Source organism: Gobius niger, assembly GCF_951799975.1.
Source record: "Gobius niger genome assembly, chromosome: 21".
Lineage (NCBI taxonomy): Eukaryota > Metazoa > Chordata > Actinopteri > Gobiiformes > Gobiidae > Gobius > Gobius niger.
In genome coordinates, this window is record NC_136872.1 from 1,173,944 (window position 1) to 1,198,522 (window position 24,579).

Here is a 24,579-nt window from a genome sequence, read left to right on the forward strand (position 1 = left end):
TCGAATAAACGGAAAGTGAAAGCGTCTCGTCACGTGTCGTCACCGGCTCCGGATTTGGCCACGCCTCTCCCGGGCACCACCTCACTCTCCGGTGCACGAGGCTGAAGTCTCCACCCGCATCAGAGCGAGCATCAGGACCGCTGCAGCAGCACCCATGAGGCCCGGGCCGAGGCTGCGCGCACACCCCGGAGATGCCCGTCCTGTCCATGGACACCCGGCCTGAGCCTGAGCCCTGCAGCCCGCGGACCGCGGACGAGGACCCCCCCTCTGTGAGTGAGCGCCAGTTATTTGTCCCTCGGGCACCTTTTTAGAGGATTTGGCCAAGTGGTAAAAAAAAAAAAAGTTAGATGACAGAAATGACATGGGTAACATGGACCAGCGTGTCTACAAACAACTAACCCTAACCCTACTGAGGCTGTCATTGGAACTCTTCATTACAATGAGCATGTTATACAAGTGTACTGATGATGAAGATGATTTAAACAGTTTGTTTCCACTTTCTCCGTTGACATGCGGAGCCACTGTGTCACACTTGAAAACAGTGTTTTTGATTGAGTCTGCCTGTGTGTTGCTAAACAAACATTATTTTTTATTTTCATTATAATGTTGAGAAAGTCAGTCAAAGTCAGAGGGAGGCGCTGAATGGAATTGGCACTTTGGGGCAGTAGGTCTGTTTCTAAATGTGCTATAGACCAAAAAACAAAGCTCCCAATAACATTTATCACAGTATGTCTCTGTATCCAGACACAGAACATGAAGTGTTCCAATCAGTGCGAGGTTTCTGTCTCTGATGGGAAAGAGTTTGGACATGTCCAGGGGAAATGTCTTTATAAGTGGAAAAGACCCTCTGACAGGCAGGTGCTCAGTCAATGTTCTAGAATGACATTTCAGTTGGAGCAGGTGCCATTACAAATCTGTGGGAGAGAAAAATGTTGAAATCTTTTCCTAAATTCCCTTGATCATTATTTGACAGTGATTGGATTCACAAACCTAAAAACATGTACAGTAGGTTCCCCTCTGGGACCAGGACTCCCTTGAAAAAGAGATTCTTTATCTCAGCTGGACTTTCCTGGTTAAATACACGTCAAACCTGCCACATTATTCTTAGCCTGGCATCCAGAGTGATCCGCTCTACCAGTCTTCAAATGGATCCGTGCAATCACAATGGTTTATTTATTTAATCAACGGTAAAAAAAACAACAACACGTCAGCAGGAGGTGAGTTTAGTGATGCATAATAACGCACTGACTGCCCTTCGCTGGTTGGTTTACTCCACTTCCTGGTTGCTTGTGTATGTTGCGCTGTAGAAGTTGATGTGGAGTCTTACCAGACTCACACGCTGGTACAACGGTGAGTCTGGATTTATGAATCAATAATCAGACCATAGTTCACATGAACTGGAAGAGAGGACTGTGAACTTTGTGACTGTTTTTGTTTCATGTGAATTGGCCAAAGAATTACAAAGAACTTAGCACAGCAAACTAAGACTAGAAATCTGCATAAAGACAGTTACCATAGTTACCGCCTCAGTTATAGGCTCTTTAGAATGCACCCGATCATCACCCAAATCCACTGAGTTATAAAGAACACTTTATGAACCAGAAGTGTTTTCAAAGACTCTGTGTTGAACACATTTTGTGGTCTTTTGTAAGAACACAAAATGTGGTTCTGTTTGGTCAAAGCTCTGGCGTCTGCTGTGAATAAAACCACATGAATCAAAACGATATTACTATTTCAAAACAAAGCTCAGCCAGACTGTGCACAGGACAGATCCCAAAGAGAAAGTGAAAGTCTGAGCAGTTGCATCAGTCAGACCAACGGCACCATCACACCTGCTGCTGGACTCATTTCATATTTCATCACTCTTTGTACCCCATTACATGTTAGAGCTGGATTAAAAGTATTCAGTAGCTCTGACCTCTTTGCATACGTGTAGCAGCTGAAAGTAAAACTGAAGCACAGGAGTTGTGATCAGAAACATCTGGTAGAAAAAGAAAAACTGTTTCAAATCAGTGTTCAATTGTTGACTTTTTGACTGAGGCACCTGTGGAACTGGATCCATTCATGCTGTATGTGCATTTAGATTAAAGAAAGTGAGTAGGTCTCCCTCTGGTGGATGATCAACAGCCTGACAGTGTCTTCATACGCTGCAGTAGCACTGTGCGACTTTACTTACTCACTCCAGACTCACTGCTGCACCAGCGCCAGAGTCCTGTGACCGCGGGGCCGACCGGGAAGTGGAGTAAACCAGTCAGCCAAGGGCGGACGTGTGTCGTTGTTGCACCAATGTTTGGACTCAGGAAACTCAGCCACTGCCGATATGTCTTTAGTCATTACCGCCGACACCGGCCCCTGAGTATCGTGATATGCATCGGATCATGACATCGAAAAACATATATATATATATATATATATATATATATATATATATATATATATATATATATATATATATATATATATATATACTTACAGGGTATTTTTCCTGAAAAGTGCCCCTATCATGCAGACTTTGTGACCAGAGGCTGCACAGCGTCACCGTCTGCTCTGCCATGGTTTGTGTGTTCTGTTCCTGGGGTGACAGTGGCTCAGATGGTAGAGCGGGTCGTCCTGTAACTGAGAGGTTGGCAGTCCAAACCCGGCTCCTCCAGTGTCTGTGTACATCATGACTGAAGTGTGGGCGCTGTATAAGTATAAACAGTGTGCTCAGCGTGAGGTGCGGCTGGAGTAACGGCGTGTTGTCTTTGTGCAGGACAGTGACTGGCGTCCCAGAGTGGAGAGGGGCGGCCGGCGAAGGCAGAGGAACCGAGACGCGGCCCGGAAAAGTCGACAGAAGACCACACAGGTGGCTGACCAGCTGCACCAGGTCTGTGGACACGGTCTTCATTCACATATACAGTGTTCAGTGAAGAAAGAATATGATCAGTCTTCCATATCACACCTCCTTTACTTTCCATCACAGTGGCCTCTGATGCTGCAGGACCCATTTTATTTCAGGTGTTTTTAGGGTCTCAGGTAGGTTAGTACACGTAACCGTGGAAACAGATCCATCAGAGAAAACCTACCAGAAACCCTGAAAAAACATTAGTCCGAGAGCATCATAGAGGCCACTGTGATGGAAAGTAAAGGCACTATGTTAACCACTCATACAACTTCTGGGTCACTGAAAAGTCAAATACGCCCCCTTCCCCCTCCCTTAAAAGTTGCATAATGCACCTTTAAGGTATGTATTTGATATGTAATTTTTTCCATATCAGCCCTATTGGCCGCCGCACTTAAGTCAGTTAACCCCAGGGCACCTGTAGCTTACCACCACTAAGTACTGACTACAGTGTAGCGCTTTGAGAAGCTTGTCAACTCGTGTGTATGGCAACCTTCTTATTTGAATCATTCAATCATAGGGGCCTATTTTCTTATTTCTTATTATGGGCAACTTTTTCAGTGAATTGTTTGCCTTTTTCAGCGAACCACGTTGTTTTTCTGGATACTTTTGTACGTCTTTACCGTGTTATTGTGGAGGTTTGGTGGATTTGTTTACTTTGAGAGTCCAAAATAGTCCTGAAGAAAGCAGCTTTTTGAAGGTAAACAAACTGCTAGCTTGTTAGCTAAACCCATTTACTACAAACATCTTCTTCTGAGACACTGCACAGTGAAGAGGCACCAAGAGCCCCCACACCTGCAGCACGGAGGAGGCGTCACAAGAGGAGCTACAGGAAACAACAAAAGGGACCAACGAGGAGATGGTGATAGACTGTGGAGGGAGCTGTGCAGGAGGAGGAGGAAGGACGAGGAGGAGCTGACCAGTGCAGGACACCACGCTCTGAGACGGGGGACAAGCCCAGGAGGCGGTGCACCGTTTCAGATGATCAGAGGAGACAGAGGGCAGCTCCAGTCATGCGGGTGGAGTGGCTGAAGGACAACGAGATCATCGACCCGGCCGAGGACAGGAACTTCTACATCACCGTGGACACAACCTGATCATCAAGCAGGCGCGTCTGTCCGACACGGCCAACTACACCTGTGTGGCCAAGAACATCGTGGCCAAGCGCAAAAGAGCTCCACCGCCGTGGTCATCGTCTACGGATTTCCCATCAACCAGTGCTCCTCCTGTGACCAAAACAGTGAAGATGGCGGCCGCGACACAACGATCTTTCACCAAAGAAAAAAAAGAGTGGTGCGCACTGAATGGGTGCTGCTGCCGGATGCTCTCTCATCAAATACAATTTCTCCATCTGTGAGATCAATAAAGTATCATCTTATCTTATCTTATCTTATCTTCCCCCTCCCTTAAAAGTTGCATAATGCACCTTTAAGGTAATGGTGCTTCTCCATCATTAGACTCCCCTGCTTTAATCTTTGTTTTGTGTGCATCATGGACTGAAGCTACATAGCTTTGTGAATCATTATTTTTCTGTAAACTCCCAAAGCCCGCTCATTGCTCGCTGTATTTCTTCAATTGTGAATTTTCCGCAGTGTAAGTGCGATCTGGAGCCTTTGAACATGTGCGACGGCCGCAGAGGCCGTGAGCAGAGGGGCCTGAAGAGGGACTAGGGGGTTTCAGGGACTGTCCCCAACGAAACGCCTTATGTCTAGGGGTGGAACAATGCACCGCAGTGCTAAAATCAATCAATCAGTCAGTTGTTGTGTATAGCCCTACCTGTATATCACAACAGGAGGTGCCCCTTATTTGGTAATGTCCAAATAAGCGGCAGGTGGTGACGAGCCTCATGGGTGTCTCCCCTGTCCTTAGAGTCTCCTACACGGCGAGGAAAACATTTATGACCCAGTGGGAGAAAAGAGAAACCTCGGAAGGAGAGATCCACTCCCATGGACAGACAGGCTGTACTGTAGATAGACCCAGGGCTGATGGGAGTCCCTCTGCAGACGGGACAAGAACATGGAAGAACGTCCAGTCCTTGTTGGAGCTTCACTTCTAGTTGTCCAGTCTCTGGACAATGCCATATGCATGGTACTAAGCGTGTCATCAGAGCTCATGTTGTCATCATCACTCACCGCTAAACTGAAAGCTGCAGACACTCCACACGTAACTGCTTTATTTGTCAAAATGGCGTTCAGGTGTTAGTCCTGAGCCGCTGCGACTGATCCGCGCTGCCATTGTGGGTCAACCTGACCCGCATGTTTTTGAGGTAGGAGAAACCGTAGGAAACCTGGCAGGCTGCCTTCAGTCTCTTCTGGTCCTCTGAAATGGTGCACCGCCTCCTGGGTTTGTCCCTGTTTCAGAGCGTGGTGTCCTGCACTGGTCAACTCCACCTCCCCCTTCCTCTTCCTCCTGCGCAGCTCCCTCCGCTCCCTCTATTCCACAACAGTCTTGCACCATCTTCTGGGAAGAGCTTAGCAGTTAAGCTGCAACATCCTCCACAAACACATAAATCTGTGTGTCTTTGTATAGTTTTCTCCTGCTGGTGACCAGGCGGCGGTGACTGATAGATCCAGTGCCCTGTGCTTTGTCAGAGGTGCAGACAAATGTGGAACAACCTGGTCATAATTCACCTCAAAAGCTTTGTTTCCAAAAAAGTCCAAGCAGCCCAAATCAAATGTCTGTGTGCGTGTGTTTAAGCTTGAGCTTAAGTCTAAAGTCAAGTTATACTTTTTTAATCTCTGTAGAGAAATCTACATTTGACCCATCCTCAATGTCTCTGGGCGACCTGTAAGAGCAGTGAACTTAGTACTGCTTTAAGAGCACTGCCATTTAGTTTTCTATTTGGTTTAGCATTGTGAGCCCAGAGGGATATTTCATTAGCTTATAATGTTATAGTTAGATTAAAATACTGCCCAATGATGAACATGTGTTTGTTTGTTTGTTTGTTGCTTTATTTGTCATTATAGCTCCCAGCTGACAAAATAAGCGTACAAGTGGGTTGTGCCGTTTTCCTTTTATTTACCATTAGCACATCACCACCGTAAGAGCTAAAAATACATACCGTGAATTAGTACAATTTTCATAACAATACATAGATAAAAGATAAACGAAACTGTTCCTTTTTTCCCCTTTCAGCGAGGCGCTAGACCGTGCCGTGACCATACAAGCTTCCCACCCGCCATGATATTTAAAGAGGGGGTATTATGCTTTTTTCAGCCACATAGCACCAGTCTATATCACACTACAATGATGACGAAACCATCTGTTGGTCTGTCAATGCAGTAAATTAGAATAACTGCCTTGTATAAAATTGCTCTTTCAAAATGGCGGTAGCAAATGACTTGAAATAGGCCTCTGTCTCTTTAAGAACCTCTGACCCTTTCCGACACGCCCCCTCCACACGCTGTCTGTGGCATCACAACAACACTGCGCTCGTTGTCTCAACTGTATTGAAACTACGATCGGTGCATTTTATTTTTTATTGTTGGAAAGGAGCTACTGTTTATCACTTTGTGAACAATGGCCACACAGGATATTATTTGGAGACAAACCTTCCACACCGGACGCTTGGAAGGGGCTCTTGCCTGAAAAATAACTGCTGTTTGGAGGCTATCTCTTTGCATCTGCCCTATGGATCTCTAACTATACCCCCATGGACGACACCAGGATCTGCAGGAGCCCATACGATTCAAAGACGGACATTATCTGTGCAGCTGGACAATGGTTTTTCGAGGTTACCCGTTAGCTTCTTATAATCGACTACAGCTCATTGTTGATGAAAAGTCTGCAATAAACCACAAATGTGTAAAGCCAGGCTCATTGTGTGATCATCGTAAAGGCTGCTTTGAGTAGTTGCTGCTTTATTGACGTTATTTGTGCATAATATGCTGCCTGTTTTCAATGAATGTTGTGAAGGTGAAGGTTGTTAGCTTGTCGTGGCTAATAGTGGCTTAGCTCCGGGAGAAACCACTCGGCTACGACTCACTGCAGATGAAATGTGAGCAATAAACTACACAATCAACAAGCCAGGCTCCGTGTGTGATCATCATAAAGGCTGCTTCAAGCAGTTGCCTGTTTTAGTGACGTTTCTAGTGCATAATATGCTGCTTGTATTCAGTGAATTTTCCGACCTCGCCGTTAGCTTGTCGCGGCTAGCTTGTTAGCTCCGGGAGAAAAACACTCGGCTATGACCCATTGTAGATGAAATGTGAGCAATAAACTTCCAAATCAACAAGCCAGGCTCCGTGTGTGATCATTGTTAAACGGTTCTTTATGTGTGTGGTGGTTTTATTGACTTTATGTGTGCATATTTCTCGTTTTGACTCGAGGTTTAGCTTAGCATTAGCTTTCTCCGGAGGCTCTGTGCATCATCAAGGCCCAGCGCAGAACCAGACACTGAAATAAGCGTTCTTGTCACCGGTTTTAATCCTGGGTGTTTCAGTAACAGAAACACTGATGTGTGTCTTTGTAAAAGTCTGCTGTGGCTCCGGTTCACAACACAGTGAACACACAGTGAGGGGCAGTGGTTGGTTACTCGGCTGGTGACGAAAGGTCGGAGGCGTCTGCGAGGAGATGGAGGCGTTCCGAGGAGGACTCAGGCGTTTTATCCCTAAAATGGCCGCCATCAGAGTTTTTACAGATTACTCAAAAATACGTGAATGTGCCAAGGCAACACTTCAGGCATGTGTTTAATGAGGAAATGACAGAATAACATGATGTAAATCTTGAAAAAGTCGATTTTGCATAATACCCCCCCTTTAAACACTTCCTTCCCTAAGAGGAAATTGTCGTGGTACCGGAAGCAGTCTTTCAAAATACATTCATAGCCATTACACTCCCCGCAGTCACGAGTAACACAAAACAAGTGATTACTGATTCATTTAGTTACAATTTTGAATATTAAAAAGGGTTACCAAAATCACACTCATTTCCACTTCTACACATTAAAAAAAAAAAAACAAGTTATGTGATGTCCTCCGGATCAGGGATCACAAAGTCTTTAACAAAATGTTCATTATGCAAAACAGTAGGGTGCCTGAGGCCACAGTCCCCACACAGAAGACGTCGTCTACGATCCTTGACCCTGTGTCCCTCTCCTAGACCACCAAAACTAAAGACTTTTCCGTGATGTATGCACGCCGGTCATTAACAGATAATTCCTGAAATTTAGTACATAGGAATATTTGGTGAAATTCTTCATTACAAAAGAGACAACAGGGCCCAGATAATTTTGGGGACATTAAGGGCTTCTTCAGTGGAGAGGTTAGCGTTGACAGGGTATTGCCTGTTATTTTCCTGGGCTGAAGTGCATAAAGAGATGTTATTGGATTGCAGGCAATGTCAGCCTCAAGACTAATAAAAGACACACTTCTCAGTCCTTCAGCATCATTCCCATGGATCCTTGGCCAACTCTTTATTCTTTCTCTGAAGGCCCTTTGAATCGTAAATGGATGGCCATACCTGCGATTTAATTTGGTCCAAGCATCTGAGAAGGCCTCACTGTCACTGCGGAAGAATGTTCCATCCAATACTTGTTTGGCAGATCCACCAATGTATTTTCTCAAATAATATAGTTTCTCTGTGGGATCTATTGTTCTTTGACTGATAAGTTTCGTAAATGCGGCTTTCCACTCTATAAACTGAATAGGACAGCCCGTAAAACAAAGGGTCAGGTACAGGGAGTCGACTTAATGAAATGTTATCCTGCAATCTTTGATCCAGGGAGGAAACATCAGCAAGAGTAGAAGGGCCCGTAGGAGTTGATGCAGAAGCACAGGATTGCTCGCCAGAGTTAGATGTACACCGCGTTCCAAATTATTATGCAAATGACATTTTTCTAAGATTTTCTAAATTGTCAACTCAAATGAGAGTCAGCATAATTTTCAAGTCTTTACCTGGTAGAGGATCATTTAAATGTGGTGGAAAAAATTTCCTAGCGATAACAGTATAGTAAAAACCTCAAAATCCACTGTTCCAAATTATTACGCAACTCATCGTTTCAATACATTTTAAAGCTTGTAATTAACTGAAAATGGTCATTTGTTGAATTTGCAGCATTAGGAGGTCATGTTTACTGAAATCAAAAGCTATTTCAATCAAAAACATCTTAACAGGTCAAGTTATATTTTAACATAGGAGCCCTTGTGTGATAGCAGCTTCAAAATCTTAAATTAAAAATTAAATCCATTAAACTTGTCAGTTTTTGGACAGTTTCTGCTTGGATTTCTTTGCAGGATGTCAGAATAGCCTCCCAGAGCTGCTGTTTGGATGAAAACTGCCTCCCACCCTCATAGAAGTTTTTTTTTTGAGGCTCCAAAGGTTTTCAATAGGGCTGAGGTCAGGGGAGGAGGGGGTCCATATCATGAGTTTCTCTCCTTTTATGCTCATAGCAGCCAGTGATGCAGAGGTTTTCTTTACAGCAGGACATGGTGCGTTGTCATGATGAAGATGATTTTGTTCGGGAAAACACGGCTCTTCTATTTGTAGCATAGAAGACAGTGGTCAGTCAGAAACTCCACATATTTTTCAAAGGTCATTTTCACGCCTTCAGGGATCCTAAAAGGGCCTAAAGGGGCCGACCAGCTCTCTCCCCATGATTCTGGCCCAAAACATGACTCCGCCCCCTCCTTACTGACGTCACAGCCTTGTTGGGACATTGTGGCCATTCACCAACTATCCACTACTCCATTGAGTTGACCATCCAGGGTCCCACGGCCTCATCAGTGAACAAGACTGTTTGAAAATGAGTCCTCATGTATTTCTGAGCCACTGCAGCCGTTTCTGTTCATCAGCTTCAATGAACCGTTTAGGGGAGGCCGGAGAGAAGGTTTATGCACAACTGCAGCCTCTGGAGGGTCTCCTAATCTGATGTGTTTGTCTGGCAGAAACCGTCCTCATTGTGCCATTATCTGCACAAACCGGAGTGTGTCTGAATCAGCCACAAATCTCTTATCAGTACGATGATTACGCTTAATCTTTCATGAAATATCGAAGGTTTTCATACATAGACCAAGGCATTCAACTATTTCACGCTTTTCATCAGCAGAGAGACCCTTTTTCTTTCCCATATTGCTTGAAAATGATGATCTGCTTAATAAAGTGGAACATCCTTTGCAGTAGTTTTTCCCTTAACTGGGCTTAACCTGAAAACTAATCATCCCAGGTCTCTGAGATTAATGTCAGTGATTCATAGAGCCCCAAGACACGATTACATCCATGAGTTTCATTATTATTATTATTTTTTTTACCTTTTTGACACAAAAATCCAATTTGCATAATAATTTGGAACGCAGTGTAGGTAAAGCCGGAGCCTTAATTGTTATAAAAGATGGCGGTCTGAAGGTGGAGGCGGTTGCCGTGGCCTGCTCCCATGGAAGATGGGTAGTTGTTGCACTGTGAGAACCTGGTATATACATTCAGAAGCCATTACAGTCATTTTACATGAACTGTACATGGAGATTTGTCCTCTGCATTTAACCCATCCCGCGACGCCATTGGTAGGGAGCAGTGGGCAGCATGAGGTGGAGCCAGGCTGGTGGTCAGAAACAGGAGGCTGGAGGATTCGCCTATTGCACATGTAAACCGGAGTAAACCGGAGTTGAGGGGATTTGATTTCAAACCTACACATTATGCTCCGAACAGGTCCAGTGTCACACGTTTCTCAAAGTGCTACATTGTGTCTCTCCTGGGGCAGACTGGCCACTTACCACGTGGCTTATCATGTGTTGTTTACATCCTGATCTCTTATTATGTCAGTGCCCTCTGCTGGACATGTGTGGAATGCTTTTGGGCTGCCCCCAGTGGCTGGGTGAGCATTCTGGTTATGTCTTTAAAAAAATCATAAGTTGGCACAAGAATGAGCTCGAGAGTTAGTATTTATGCTCTACAAATTGGGGGCTGGATGTGGCCCCCGGGCCTTGTGTTTGACACATGTGGTCGATGTCATCAGCACACTTTCTGCTGCTAAGGAGAGACGGCCTCAGTGAAACCTGTGTGAATGAAAAGTCTGTTTTTGATCAGAGAAAACACTCTCTTATACTGTAGGCACCCTCTTTAAGGCTTAGGACAGACATGTGGTCCGATTGTGTTAAAGTTGTGGTTGTTGTACTGTGTGCATGTAGGCGTGTGTGAGTGTGCGTGTGCAGAGGGTGTGTGAGGCTTGTGTAATGTTGGAGCTCCCTGGAGTTTCCTGTAAATGCTCTCTTTAGAAGAATGACTGTGCCCTCCCCCTCCTGTGCTGTGTGCACTGCAGACACACAAGGACAGGAGCTCAGGAGGCGTGGCAGACCTTTGGGCAGGACACATACTCAGCTTTATTAATAAACCACCTTTCACGCTCAGTCACAACCCAAAGTGCTTTAGGTACAGGACACATTCATTGATTTGTTTACTTGACAGGAAAGGCACACATTAAAGTGATAGTCTGTAAGATTGCAGAGTGAGGAGCGAGTAAGGGTGAACATTTAAAGTAAACTATCAAGTTCCTCCTCTCTTGATTGGACCAGAGAGCCACCCCAGTTTCCAAAATGAGCTCCTCCTCCTTTAACCTAGGCCAGTTCACAGGAATCTCATTGGTCAAAATGAAGCCCCTACACTATCTATTCAAATTGTAAAACATGTCAACTAAAGGAATCACTTTAATGAGGAAAATGAGTCTTCATCTTATTTAGTCTGTACTCTGGAAACTGCCAGCAGATCTCTGGGGCCCACGTAGGGTTAGGGCTTAGCAACTCATGGACCATCAGAAGAATTCTTTGAGGCACCAGAACTCTGAAAATCATACTGGAATACAGTGACGTGCGCACAGACATTTTGAAGGGCAGGAGCTCTGACTGACTTCTAACGCACGGCGGCGCTGACGTCCTCGCCCCCACTTTCGTTTCCATTCACTTTAATAATCCCGTCATGTCGCGCTGGCTCGTTCATAAAGTTATCCGATTTACTTAGTTCACTTTACTCCCGTGTCTCACAGAGATGGGCTGTACCATGTTCTCAAACGGGGGAAACACGGGGACAGCACAGCTGCCCTTCACTGATCAGGAGCGTTAGCGCCGCCGCGGCTCAGAGGCAGAGGAATGAAGCGCCATTTGAAGTTGTTGAACATTAAAACTGTATTTTCAGCACATGTTGGCTCAGGGCAAATATCTAAGAACAATATAAGAAATAATATTTAATATGGGGAGGAAAAAAACAGGTCTTGAGAAGGGCACTTACAGGGCACAGGGCAGAGGGGCAGGTGCTTGAGCACCACCTGGGCTCTATCTGTGCACGTCCCTGCTGGAATACAAAGGTCAGCTGACAGACACTCCGGTCCAGAGGACTCAGGGGTGTGTCCTGTGTTTACTCCTCTCATCTTTCACTTTTACTTCTCTTTTGGTGATAAGTTACACTTTTATCGCACTCGGCACGCACCCTATCAAAGGTTTCAGATTAGTGGTTGCTTTGTTCTCCCTTCTCTGAGTGGGACCACAGGAGGATCTTCTATCGTCAGTGCGTCGACCTCTGTGTAGTTACTCCAGAGCGATGGACACTGGCAGAGGGTGAAGAAGGAGTTACTTTAGACTGGGGAAAGGGGTGGTCCCTCTGTTCCTACTGCAGGGGGATCACACTCTGTCCGGTTTATGTATTTACAGAGCCTCTCGAAAGTATTCATACACCTTGAACTTTTGCACATTTTGTCATGTTTACAACCCTAAACATAAAGATTTTATTTTGATTTTTTTACTGAACGTTCACACACAAGTAACAGACACCTGTGAGGTGAAAGCGAAATGATACATGATTCTGTTATTTTTCAAAAAATAGAAAAGTGAAAAGAGGGGCGTGCATAAGTATTCATACAGCATGAATTAATACTTTGTGGAACCCCCTTTTACTGCAATAACAGCACAAGTCTTTTGGGTCTGACTCTACAAGATTTGCACATGTAGAGACTGACATTTTAGCCCATTCCTCTTTACAAAACAACTCCAGCTCTGTCACATTAGAAGGAGAGCGTTTGTGAACAGCAGTTTTCAGATTATTCCACAGATTTTCAATAGGATTTAGGTCAGGACTTTGACTGGGCCATTCTAACACATTAATATGTTTTTATTGAACCATTCCATTGTAGATTTATCTTTGTGTTTCGGGTCATTGTCCTGCTGAAGGTGAATCTCCGCCCCAGCCGCAGTTCTCTTGTGACTCCAGCAGGTTTTCCTCCAAAATGTCTCTGTATTTGGCTCCATCCATCTTCACAACTATTCTTACAATCTCCCCAGTCCCCGCTGAGGAAAAGCAGCCCCACAGCATGATGCTCCCCCCCCCATATTTGACACTGGGGATGGTGCACTCAGGACGATGAGCAGTGTCAGGTTTGCTCCATACATAACGTTTTGCATTTGGGCCAAAAAGTTACATTTTTGTCTCATCTGACCAAAGCTCCTTCTTCCACATGGAGCTGTGTCCTCCATGTGACTTCTAGCAAACTTCAAACAGGATTTCTTATGGCCTCCTTTCAATAATGGCTTTCTTCTTCCACTCGTCCATGAAGGCCAGATTTGTGTAGATACGACTTATAGTTGTCCCATGTACAGATTCCCCCAGCTCAGCAGCAGGACTTCACAGCTCCTCCAGAGTTATCTTGGGGCACTTGGTTGTATTTCTGACCAGTGTTCTCCTTGTTCAGTTTGTTAGTTTACGTGAACAGCCGTGTCTTGGTAAGTCTGCAGTGGTGCTTTACTCTTTCCATTTCTGAATGATGGATTGAACAGTTGCTCCGGGAGATGTTTAAATCTTGGTAAATCTTTGTATAACTTAATGCTGCTTTAAACTTCGCCACAGTTTTATCCCTGACCTCTCTGGTGCTCCTTGGCCTTCATGATGTTGTTTAGTGACCAATACACTCTGACCATAGCTCTGAGGGCCTAAAAGAACAGCTGTAATTACACTGAGAGTAGATTACACACAGGTGCCTCTATTTAACCGTTAGGCCAAGGTGTGAACATTCTGGAGTCACTATGAATGTTTTAAAGGCAATTTAATGCACTCAGAAAATGCTGTATGATACTTATGCACGCCCCACTTTTCACTTTTCTATTTTTTGAAAATTAACGGAATCATGTATCATTTTGCTTTGACTAAATAAAATCTTTATGTTTAGGGCTGTAAACATGACAAAATGTGCAAATGTTCAAGGTGTATGAATACTTACGAGAGGCACTGTATTTGATCAGGACGGCACATGCTAAATGCTCATTTTGGCTAAAATACACGGAGGGTCAGAAAACCAATCTGGCATCTGGTGTGAACAAGAGAAATAACTGAACTTTCTCCCATTACTCCACCATTCATTAAACATATGCTGAATTATGAGTATGTTTTAAGACTAAATGAAGACACAGAGACATGTAGAGAAGCAAAGTGGTTCAACAGTTGTATGTCTATGAGCCAGATCTTCTTCAAGTGAATTGAGATTTTCCAAGTGGCGGAGCTATGCACTTTGTACCTTGGCCACTTGTGAGAGGGCGTGGAAGAGGAGGTGACTGCTCTGATGGAGCAACGCTGACATTCATGTCCTCGTCTACATCGCGCTGCCTTGTGTTCGTCCTTTTATTTATTCATTATTATTTATAGATTGTGTTCGTCTGCATTACAGGCTCTCACAGGTCAAACTAAAAACATTATTAACCCATCGTGAGATAAACAATGCCTACATAAACAGCCTCGCTTTGCCATAAACGTGAAAAAAAAAAAGCACATGTCCCCCCCCACTCCCCTCGCCCATTCCCGGCTGCAGAGTCGATCTGACTGGAGGAGATAGAGTCTCTACCCCATGTACTTCCCATTTAACTGGAGTGGCAAGAACACAAAGTGTGCTGTTCTGCTGGAGGGGACAGGAGAGGACAGCGTCTCTATCTCCATGGTAACCATGCTGTGTTTGTCCTCAGGAGCTGCAGCGTCTGGAGCGGGACAACTCTTCTCTGCAGAAGGAGATCTCTGCTTTACAGAGGGACCGGGACCATTACTCCTCTGTGCTGGAGAGGCACGCGCCCCACTGCCGCCTCAGCAAGAGCCCCACTGACACTACGGACGCCTGCCCTGTGTGGTCCACGGTCCCCACACCTGTGCCCACCCGTGTCCCCACACCTGTGCCCACCCGTGTCCCCACACCTGTGCCCACCCGTGTCCCCACACCTGTGCCCACCCGTGTCCCCACACCTGTGCCCACCCGTGTCCCCACACCTGTCCCTTCTTTGACGTCCCACAATGTCCCTGTGCCTGCTACCTCAAACCACGGCCTACACACCCCTCCACTGAACTCTGACGTCCCTGAAGCTGTCTCTGTGACTACAAACTGCCTTGACCTACACACTCCCACCCAGATGTCCCCCTCTGTCCCCACCCCTGTGCCGCTGCCCTGTCCCCTCTCCACGTCCAGCCTCCGCCTAGACCTCTGCCCAAAGACATCCTGTACTGTTCCATCTGTCTTCCTCCACTCTACCTCAGGCCTGAGTCTACACCCCCCCCTCCAGATGTCCCTTAGTGGCCCCTCACCTGTCCTTGTCCCACCCCAGACGTCCCACAAAGACCGTATCCCCTCTACTTCCAGCCTGGGTCTTTACACACCCTTCCAGACATTGTCCCACAGTGTCCCTACAACTGTCCCTTCTGACAGCCTGGGACCCCCGCACACATCCCCAAATGTCCCTGTCCCCACCGCCGTTCCTCAGCTTGACCCTCCGTCAAGCGCCAAGCTCCTGGGTCTACACACACCCCGTCAGATGTCCCAGTCCGCGCCCATCCCTGTCCCTCCCCAGACGTCCCACAAAGTCCCTGTCTCGTCCACCTCCAGGCCGGGCCTCCACACAGCCCTGCAGACTTTGTCCCACAGGTTCCCCACACACGTCCAAACCGCCGCTCCTCTGACGTCCCACTCTGGGGTCAAGCAGGTGCAAACGTCAGCTTCTGTTTTGGGTCCTTCCACGACCCTCTCCACACTGCTCCCCCCTGACCCCACTGAGCTGCTGACCCCTGGACCTGCGGGGGACACCTTTCTGTTGGACAGTGGCTTGGACTTGACTCTGTTCGCTGACCCCTTGATGGACCTCACTCTCGTGCAGTTACTCGAGGACAACGACTGGATCCTCAACACTCAATAGACACATGTTTCTGTGTCTGTACATGTACACGTGTCAAACATACATGACGGTCATGTCGCTGAATTATTAAGCTTTATGTGGATACATTGAAGTTTCATGATGTATATCTGTTTGAACATGCGTGTGGTTCTATCCCCACTGCGCCCCCCCCACTACAGAGACACTGCAAAGGCCCTAAAGCTTCAACATTATACAGTGAAAACATTTAGATTGAAAGTACATTTGCATATGTTACTAAAAATAAATGAAAAACTATAAATCAGTATCTAGCCTACAGTCTTTGGTGTTACCTACATTATGCTGTCAATGCGATTTACAGCAAAGACCCATCCCCCCCCGTCACGCACCAGTCATGTGACTTAACGACAGCAGGCTATATACCCAGCCTCTGATATACACCTGCAGGAGGCGGGATTCGAACCCCTGACCCGCTGATCACCGACGGCCCGCTCTACCATCTGCACCAGTCTTGCCCTGGGTGGAACAAAAGGTCAATCCTTTGAAAGAAGTGTTTTGAGCAGGACTTTTTGAGCTACTGAAACAAAACAAATCATTTTAGTTCCCTGTTTCATCTAGATCAGTGGTTTTCAACCACTGTGCCGTGGCACACTAGTGTGCCGTGAGATATTGTCTGGTGTGCCTTGGGAAATTATCCAATTTCACCTAGTTGTTTGTTTTTTAAACTAATGCATTATTATTCACAAATAATGTACCGTTTTCGAGTGTCTGTGCTGTCTAGTGATCGGCAGAGTAACCATATAATACTCTTCCAAATCAAGTAGTTAGTTTCTTTGAGACAAGAGAATTAGTGAGGCATTGGGGCATTGTGGCGAGCGAGACTATACGCTGTTCCTATTCAAGACACTTCGATGAGAACGACTGAATATAGGCTACAGAGTTACATTTTTTAACATTTTCTGCCGGTGGTGTGCCTCGTGATTTTTTCAATTAAAACAATGTGCCTTGGCTCAAAAAAGGTTGAAAAACACTGATCTAGATGACATTTACAGACCTCCACAGTGGACACAGGAACGTTCAAATGCGGGGGGTTGTGTCGCCCTCTGGTGGTGACAGATACACCCTACACGACAGTTACTCATGTGCTCCGTTTTATTTTTAGAATGAGTGAGTGGATGAAGGCAGAAGGCTTATTGGTGCGAGTTCATTCATAATAACCAGATAAATAATCTCTGCCAAACCTAAAGGGTTTAAAAGTCAAACCGTCTAAATCCAAGATGATCACATGTAAGTGCTGTTCATGTTTTGGTTCCTAAATGTTGGGCCATCCCGGGTGCCACCCCCATAACCCTGCGCTCAAACGGTCTGGACACGCCCCTGCACAGACCCACACAGTCTGCGCAGAGAGCGCGTGCACTGTGCGCGTGTCCGGGGCGCGTGCCCGGAGAACGCGCTGTGCTCCCATCAGCAGACGTAAATAAAGGCCGAGAAATAAAGAAATAAGTGCCTCCTATAGCGTCATCCGCAGTGAGCCCACTCCTCTGCATCAGACCCGCGACCACGGTCAAGGCAGAGCACGAAGCGCCGCACATCCGGGACACCCTTTCAAAATAAAACAGCAGTCAGACGTCTGCGCGTGTTTGTGAAGAGGCGTCACCTGCTGTGCAAACTCAGGACATGGCACATGTTCAGTGAGGACATGCTGGACATCGGTGAGTGTGGAAGCATCAGAGCAGTGTGGAAGCATCAGAGCAGTGTGGAAGCATCAGAGCAGTGTGGAAGCATCAGAGCAGTGTGGGAGCATCAGAGCAGTGTGGAAGCATCAGAGCAGTGTGGAAGCATCAGAGCAGTGTGGAAGCATCAGAGCAGTGTGGAAGCATCAGAGCAGTGTGGAAGCATCAGAGCAGTGTGGAAGCATCAGAGCAGTGTGGAAGCATCAGAGCAGTGTGGAAGCATCAGAACAGTGTGGAAGCATCAGAGCAGTGTGGAAGCATCAGAGCAGTGTGGAAACATCAGAGCAGTGTGGAAGCATCAGAGCAGTGTGGAAGCATCAGAGCAGTGTGGGCCGAGAGGCTCCAGAGCAGAGTACTCACGTACACTTCTACTGGAGTAATATTCAAATGAAATATATGAAATATAACCGCCTGCAGTCTGCTCTTACTTAGGCAGAGAACACTACCTGCTGTCACTGGGACACATGAGTCACTTACTCAGTACTCACTTGTAGGTACTTTTTGTGTAAATCTTCAGGCCACTACACGACTTCTCACGTCTGAGTAACAGGATTGTAAAGTAACGCACAATGTACATGGCACACAGTTGGGCCACGTTTTCACCAGAACACGTGAGCTTTGTCATTATTGACTGGGCAGATGTGACGTCGGTCAAAGAGAAACATCTGGTTTGAGGACGCTTTACTGTGAAAGCCGCGGCGCCGTGTTTCCGGTGTGGTCCGTGCGCGTTGCCTTTGTTTTGACGAACCCTGGCTGTCGCTGTAGGACACAACCGGATAGCGGTGTCTACCGAGCGCAGGAAGGAGATCTGCCCGCGTCAGAGCGTCTGCATACGGCTTCACCTTCCCTGGCGTCCGCGTGCCTCCCCAACTCACTCCACCGCGCTGTGGCACCGGGCCGTTGCACCGGGAGGTAGGGGGTATCGGCTGCGGGCTCAGGGGCTGCACATGTCGGCGCGGTGAGCACTGTCTCCCCGCCCTGAAACGGCCGGAGGAGGGAGCGGAGCCGCAGCATCGACGTTTGGAGCGAGCGCTCAGGTGCGCCCAGGCAGGAGCGGCAGAGGCGGCAGGAGCGGCAGAGGCGGCAGAGGCGGCAGAGGCGCGGGGAGAGCGGGCAGAGGGATGCAGCTGCCGCGGCGGTGGGCCCGGGCGGATGATTCTGTGATACCAGCAGCCTCCGGGAGCGACCAGTGATCTTTAATCCTGCTCCGCCGCTTCTCTCTGGTCCAAATATAGGCCCATGACTTAGCGCGTGTGACGCCAATCCTGTTTAGCGCATTCACGTCCACGAGCCTCGGGATGGGCCTGTGATCCAGCGCTGCGCACAGACACTGGACATCAGCATCAGCCATCTTCCTCTGCCTCCTGCCTCCCCCCCCCTTCCCACCCCCTCCTCTTCCTCCTTCTCCCCGCTCAGCGCCTGCACATCCCCAGCATCCGTCCGTAGCCCTCCGTGATGGAGACCAAGCTGCCCCCCAGCCCCTCCTCCCCCACCACGGGCTTCACGGTGCCCTCGGCGGAGAAGGTGGACGGCTTCCCGCGGAGGTCCATGCGCAGGGCCCGCCAGAGGAGGTCGCACAGCTCGTCCCAGTTCCGCTACCAGAGCTCCCAGGTGGAGCTCACCCCACTGCCGCTGCTCAAAGGTGAGTCACAGCCGCACATCTGCTGTGCTGCAGCGGGGCCAGAGGGAGGAGAGGGCCGGGGGGACTGGGTCTAGGGATAGGGTGGTTGTCCTGCTCACTAGCCTGAGCCCCAGTTTAGGAGATCTCCTGCTGTTTTAGTGGTGTTTCTTGGTGTTTACGAATAGGCCTAAAGCACAGGACATATCACCCATTGAATCAAAACTCTGAAACAGTTTAGACTTTACATTGTGTCAAAACAAAGCACTAAATCAGGAGTAAAACGAGGCCAAATGGAACTAAATTAGGACCAACTTTTGCACCCTTTGGAAGTTCCCATGTTTTTATCTGGTAAATGTTATTTTGTGATTTGAATATAGCGTCACCAAAAGTACTACAGTCAAAAGTTTTTATGACTCGTTGTGAATTGTCTCATAGAGCAGGACGACACCTTTACTGAAATGTATCGTCTAGAACCAGAAAAGTGAACAATACAGATGATTACTGATGAACCACATTAGTGTCATTGATTTGAGCACGGTGGCACAGCGGTTAGCACTCGTGCTTCACAGCTAGAAGGTCCTGGGTTCGATTCCCACCTGGACGGGGCCTTTGTGTGGAGTCTGCCATATCTGTTTAGGTTTCCCCTACAACTAAAACATGTACAATAGGTCAGGATGAAACTAGCTCAAGGCTACAATCCAGTGTGGCGTGTTTACATGCATGAGCCCGTGTATGTTCATTAACACGCACTGTCCTGAACAAATAAACACTTTTTTTTGGATTAGTAGAGCCTAAACTTTATTTTCGATCCCACACTGTAGCACATCATGCCACAAATATTTGAACTCATGTTTCAAAAGACAACATGTCGTACTGTTTTGGTTAAGTATACTAAGTATACTATACTACTTAAGTTTACTTAATATAGTATTGAGTATATTTAGTGTCAAGGTATTTCCTCTCAGAGATCTGCAATCAAATCTATTTAGTGACAGTCCTGTGACCCCCCAGGGAGAACATGTTCTCCAAAGAGAACCTTCTGTGTTCTGTGTTTTATGTTTCATGATGCACGATTGAACCGGGAAAAAATCCTAGTTTGTGAACCTGTTCTCCAACAGTGGCATTAGGAATATTCTGATTCTGATTCTGGCCTGATCAACACAAAAACAACACATTTATAAGTCATTTGGCTGCTGTGACTTCATCTGCATACCCTCTGTGACCCATCACATGTTGGCTCTCGTCTTTTGCTCTCACAGTGATTGGTGTGTTGGGGATAATGAGGGACAGTCAGTTGAGTCTGGAACCCTTTAATGGTGCATTGTGGGACTTCTCATTGGTGTTTGACCTTTCAGTGACCCAGCGGCCGGATGGGTGGTTAGCACGATGCTCCAGGATCAGTTGTTTTTTAGGGATTCTGGTCTCCATGAGTCTCCATGATGAAATGTGTGCGTAACCATGGAGATAGTTCCTGCCTAATCTTTCAAGTTGCCTGATTAGGCTAAATGGTGTAAGTAGTGTGTAAACTATACAGATCATCTTCATTTGCACTTCTCATGGTTTTTGTATTGATTTGGTGTTACATTTGAGTGAAATGGGCAATTTTTAAACTATGCCATAGCATTTTACTCTGTCTATATCCTATTCTATTTTAACAGTAACCTATATTATGTTTGAGTCTATAACAGTAGAGTAATGTGAGTGGGAAAAGTGCGGGGGCAGCAGGGAGCTTTTCCAGCGGAAATAACATACTGTATAAAAGTTTATTGTGTGGTATTAGTGTTGATATGGCATTTTAACATGGCTGTATATCTTTGAAAGTCCCATCTCTACTCATGTAATGAGTATTTACACTGAAGTGTTGCCAGCTGGTTGAGATGAGTGCCTAAAAAGTTTGTCCATGAATTGTCTAATGAAACATGTATTTGTTGAATCATGGTGTCCTTGTTCAGTGCCTGGTATTGGTTTCGGGAGAATCACCCCTTACATGACAGAAACCCCCAGAAGTGATTCTTTTCTGCAAACAGTTCATCCTCCCGTTGGCCCCTGAAGTCTGAAAGCTCATGGCGTGAGGGAGAGTAGTGTCCCCCCCCCCGGATTGTTTTGAACTAGGGACTTAAAGTGGATGTATCCTGCAACATTGACTGGCTTGAGGTTTAAACCATCAAGGCTCAACATTAATGTTTTTTCTTGGTAGATTCTGCTCTTAATTCTGAAAAGAGCACAGTCAAAAACATGTCACACACTTAAACGGGACACCAGACTTTGTGCCTCCCAACCCCCGACTTTCTCTGCTCCGCCCCTGTTTCACCACACTCACTGCATGTCGACTCCTCACTCTACACCTTCACTCTCTTCACTCTGCACCTTCACTCTCCTCACTCTGCACCTTCACTCTCCTCACTCTGCACCTTCACTCTCCTCACTCTACACCTTCACTCTCCTCACTCTACACCGTCACTCTCCTCACTCTGCACCTTCACTCTCCTCACTCTGCACCTTCACTCTCCTCACTCTGCACCTTCACTCTCCTCACTCTGCACCTTCACTCTCCTCACTCTACACCTTCACTCTCCTCACTCTGCACCTTCACTCTCCTCTCTCTGCCCCTTCACTCTCTTCACTCTGCACCTTCACTCTCCTCACTCTGCACCTTCACTCTCCTCACTCTGCACCTTCACTCTCTTCACTCTGCACCTTCACTCTCCTCACTCTGCACCTTCACTCTCCTCACTCTGCACCTTCACTCTCCTCACTCTGCACCTTCACTCTCCTCACTCTACACCGTCACTCTCCTCACTCTGCACCTTCACTCTCCTCACTCTACACCGTCACTCTCCTCACTCTGCACCTTCTCTCTCCTCACTCTGCACCTTCACTCTCCTCACTCTACACCTTCACTCTCCTCACTCTGCACCTTCTCTCTCCTCACTCTGCACCTTCACTCTCCTCACTCTGCACCGTCACTCTCCTCACTCTGCACCTTCACTCTCCTCACTCTGCACCTTCACTCTCCTCACTCTGCACCGTCACTCTCTTCACTCTGCACCTTCACTCTCCTCACTCTGCACCGTCACTCTCTTCACTCTGCACCTTCACTCTCCTCACTCTGCACCTTCACTCTCCTCACTCTGCACCGTCACTCTCTTCACTCTGCACCTTCACTCTCCTCACTCTGCACCTTCACTCTCCTCACTCTGCACCTTCACTCTCCTCACTCTGCACCGTCACTCTCTTCACTCTGCACCTTCACTCTCCTCACTCTGCACCTTCACTCTCCTCACTCTGCACCTTCACTCTCCTCACTCTGCACCGTCACTCTCTTCACTCTGCACCGTCACTCTCCTCACTCTGCACCTTCACTCTCCTTACTCTGCACCTTCACTCTCCTCACTCTGCACCGTCACTCTCCTCACTCTGCACCTTCACTCTCCTCACTCTGCACCTTCACTCTCCTCACTCTGCGCTGCTGGACACAGCTCCATAGATTGCACTACAATCAGGAAACTCCTTTGCTTGGACCGTTGAAGACGTGTTTGACATTGTGTTTGTGACTTTGTGTTTTGTATTTCACGAGAGCGGCGATGATTCACTTTCAGCGCTGCACGAGGGGGCGAGAGGGTTGGGTTGAAGTTTCTCTTGACATCGACTTGAGCGTCATTTGAGAGAAAGCCCCCAGACCCAATCATTTTTATCAATGATCGGCTATATATTCCCTGTTTATTCATAACAAGACTATATTTGCGTAAATTCCATGACAACGGGCTGATGAATGAGAGCGGCGCACATGCACATACAGGAGCACAGAGAACACGGACTGGGCCCAGGCCTGGTGAGACTAGAAAGAGTCTCCAATCGGCGGTAAATGACCAAAAACACATCAACAGTAGGTGAGTTTCATGATTCATTATCCTGCACGAACATTAATGCAAAACCGCTAATAACACCGCATCAACAGCAGACGCCCGCCCTTCACTGATTGGTTTATTCCACTTCCTGTTTGCTTGCGTATGTACCGCTGTGGGAAATGGAATTGACGCTGCGGTGAGTCTGGTTCCCAGGCCAGGCCGGTTCAGTGCGTGTCACTGGGACGAATGACAGCGGCGTTGAGCCTCCGCAGAGGACAGATCCTAGTTTATGATATGCTCTCGAAGAATTTATTTTGGTCGTGCCAGGATATGCATATGTGACTAAAATGGCCGCAATTTGGCGCCCTGAACCATGTTTTAACATTGTTCCCATGTCAAAGACAGACCTGGAGTAATATTTCACAACATTCATGCAGTTTTGAATAATCCTCGGACAAAGATGTCAAATGTAGCAGTTTCTTCTTCTCCAGTGTCAGCGCCTCGTTCTGTACTCCCTGATTACAATTGTGACATTGTTCAAACCCCCAAACTGTTCTCCACATTGTTCAAGCCCATAATCCAACATTATTGACTCTGAGCCACTCTGTGCTCAAAATGCCACAACCTATCCAACCTGGAAGTTATTTTATTATTCCTATAGCTGCCAGCAGGAGGAGCCCCAGTCAAGATTATCACCTTGGACTGGTTAGAGATGCCTGCCCCCACCTGAACCAGCACATTTTCTCCAGTTTGGCATTACCCAAATAAAAGCTTCTTGAAATAAGGGTCAAAATAGCAATGAAAAAGATTGTTCAGCGTCCTGGGTTCGAGTCCCAGCTCTGGCTGAATGTGTTTCTTTACTCTTCCCCCTGTACTGTCCAGGTCTAATGAAGACTACTGGCCAAAATCATTTCAATGAGGGAAAAAGCGAGTGCTGTTGATTCCAGCCCTGATCATAAGACGATCAAAAAGGATTTGAAAACATGTTTCATCAGTCATCATGGCACAGGCCCCACTGAGAGGAGTGTTTCACTTCATACAGTTAATCCTATTGACTTTGGTCGTCTTATCCTGGTTTCTTTCTTTCTACTATCGAAGCGCTCCGATCGATACTTCCTGGTTATAATGCATTGTGGGAAAGACATGAAACTGTTCTCCACCTTTTTAAATCCTACTATACACTGGGTCAGTTCTGAGCAGTTCTGCACTCAGAGCGTGGTCACCACAGCTGTTTAACCATGTCATTCCTTCTGCTGCCTGTGGGGGGAGCTCCAGGCAAACTCCTGTCAAAAGCCTTTGTGTTTATGAGCCTCTGCCTTATCATTATATAGATATGATTTCAAATTATAAAACGATAATATCAGTGCTCAGGCTCCCCAAAGAATGTTTTTAAATCTGT

The 24,579-nt window shown here is 46.8% G+C and overlaps 2 protein-coding genes across 2 annotated transcripts in view; both read left to right on the forward strand.

Moving 5' to 3' along the window:
* The first annotated feature begins 75 nt into the window (after positions 1 to 75).
* Positions 76 to 16,028, forward strand: batf2 (basic leucine zipper ATF-like transcription factor 2). The gene is made up of 3 exons (XM_079579634.1): positions 76 to 269; positions 2,753 to 2,866; positions 14,809 to 16,028. Exons 1-3 carry the CDS (start codon positions 192 to 194, stop codon positions 16,018 to 16,020), a joined length of 1,404 nt encoding a protein of 467 aa, XP_079435760.1. The 5' UTR covers positions 76 to 191; the 3' UTR covers positions 16,021 to 16,028.
* A 2,354-nt stretch (positions 16,029 to 18,382) lies between these two features.
* The window catches only part of ppp2r5b (protein phosphatase 2, regulatory subunit B', beta), a 58,205-nt gene continuing 52,008 nt past the window's right edge, over positions 18,383 to 24,579 (forward strand). Inside the window, exon 1 of the mRNA XM_079579616.1 lies at positions 18,383 to 19,353. Coding sequence (XP_079435742.1) covers positions 19,167 to 19,353 — 187 coding nt within the window. The 5' untranslated portion in view covers positions 18,383 to 19,166. The remainder of the gene's footprint in view (positions 19,354 to 24,579) is intronic.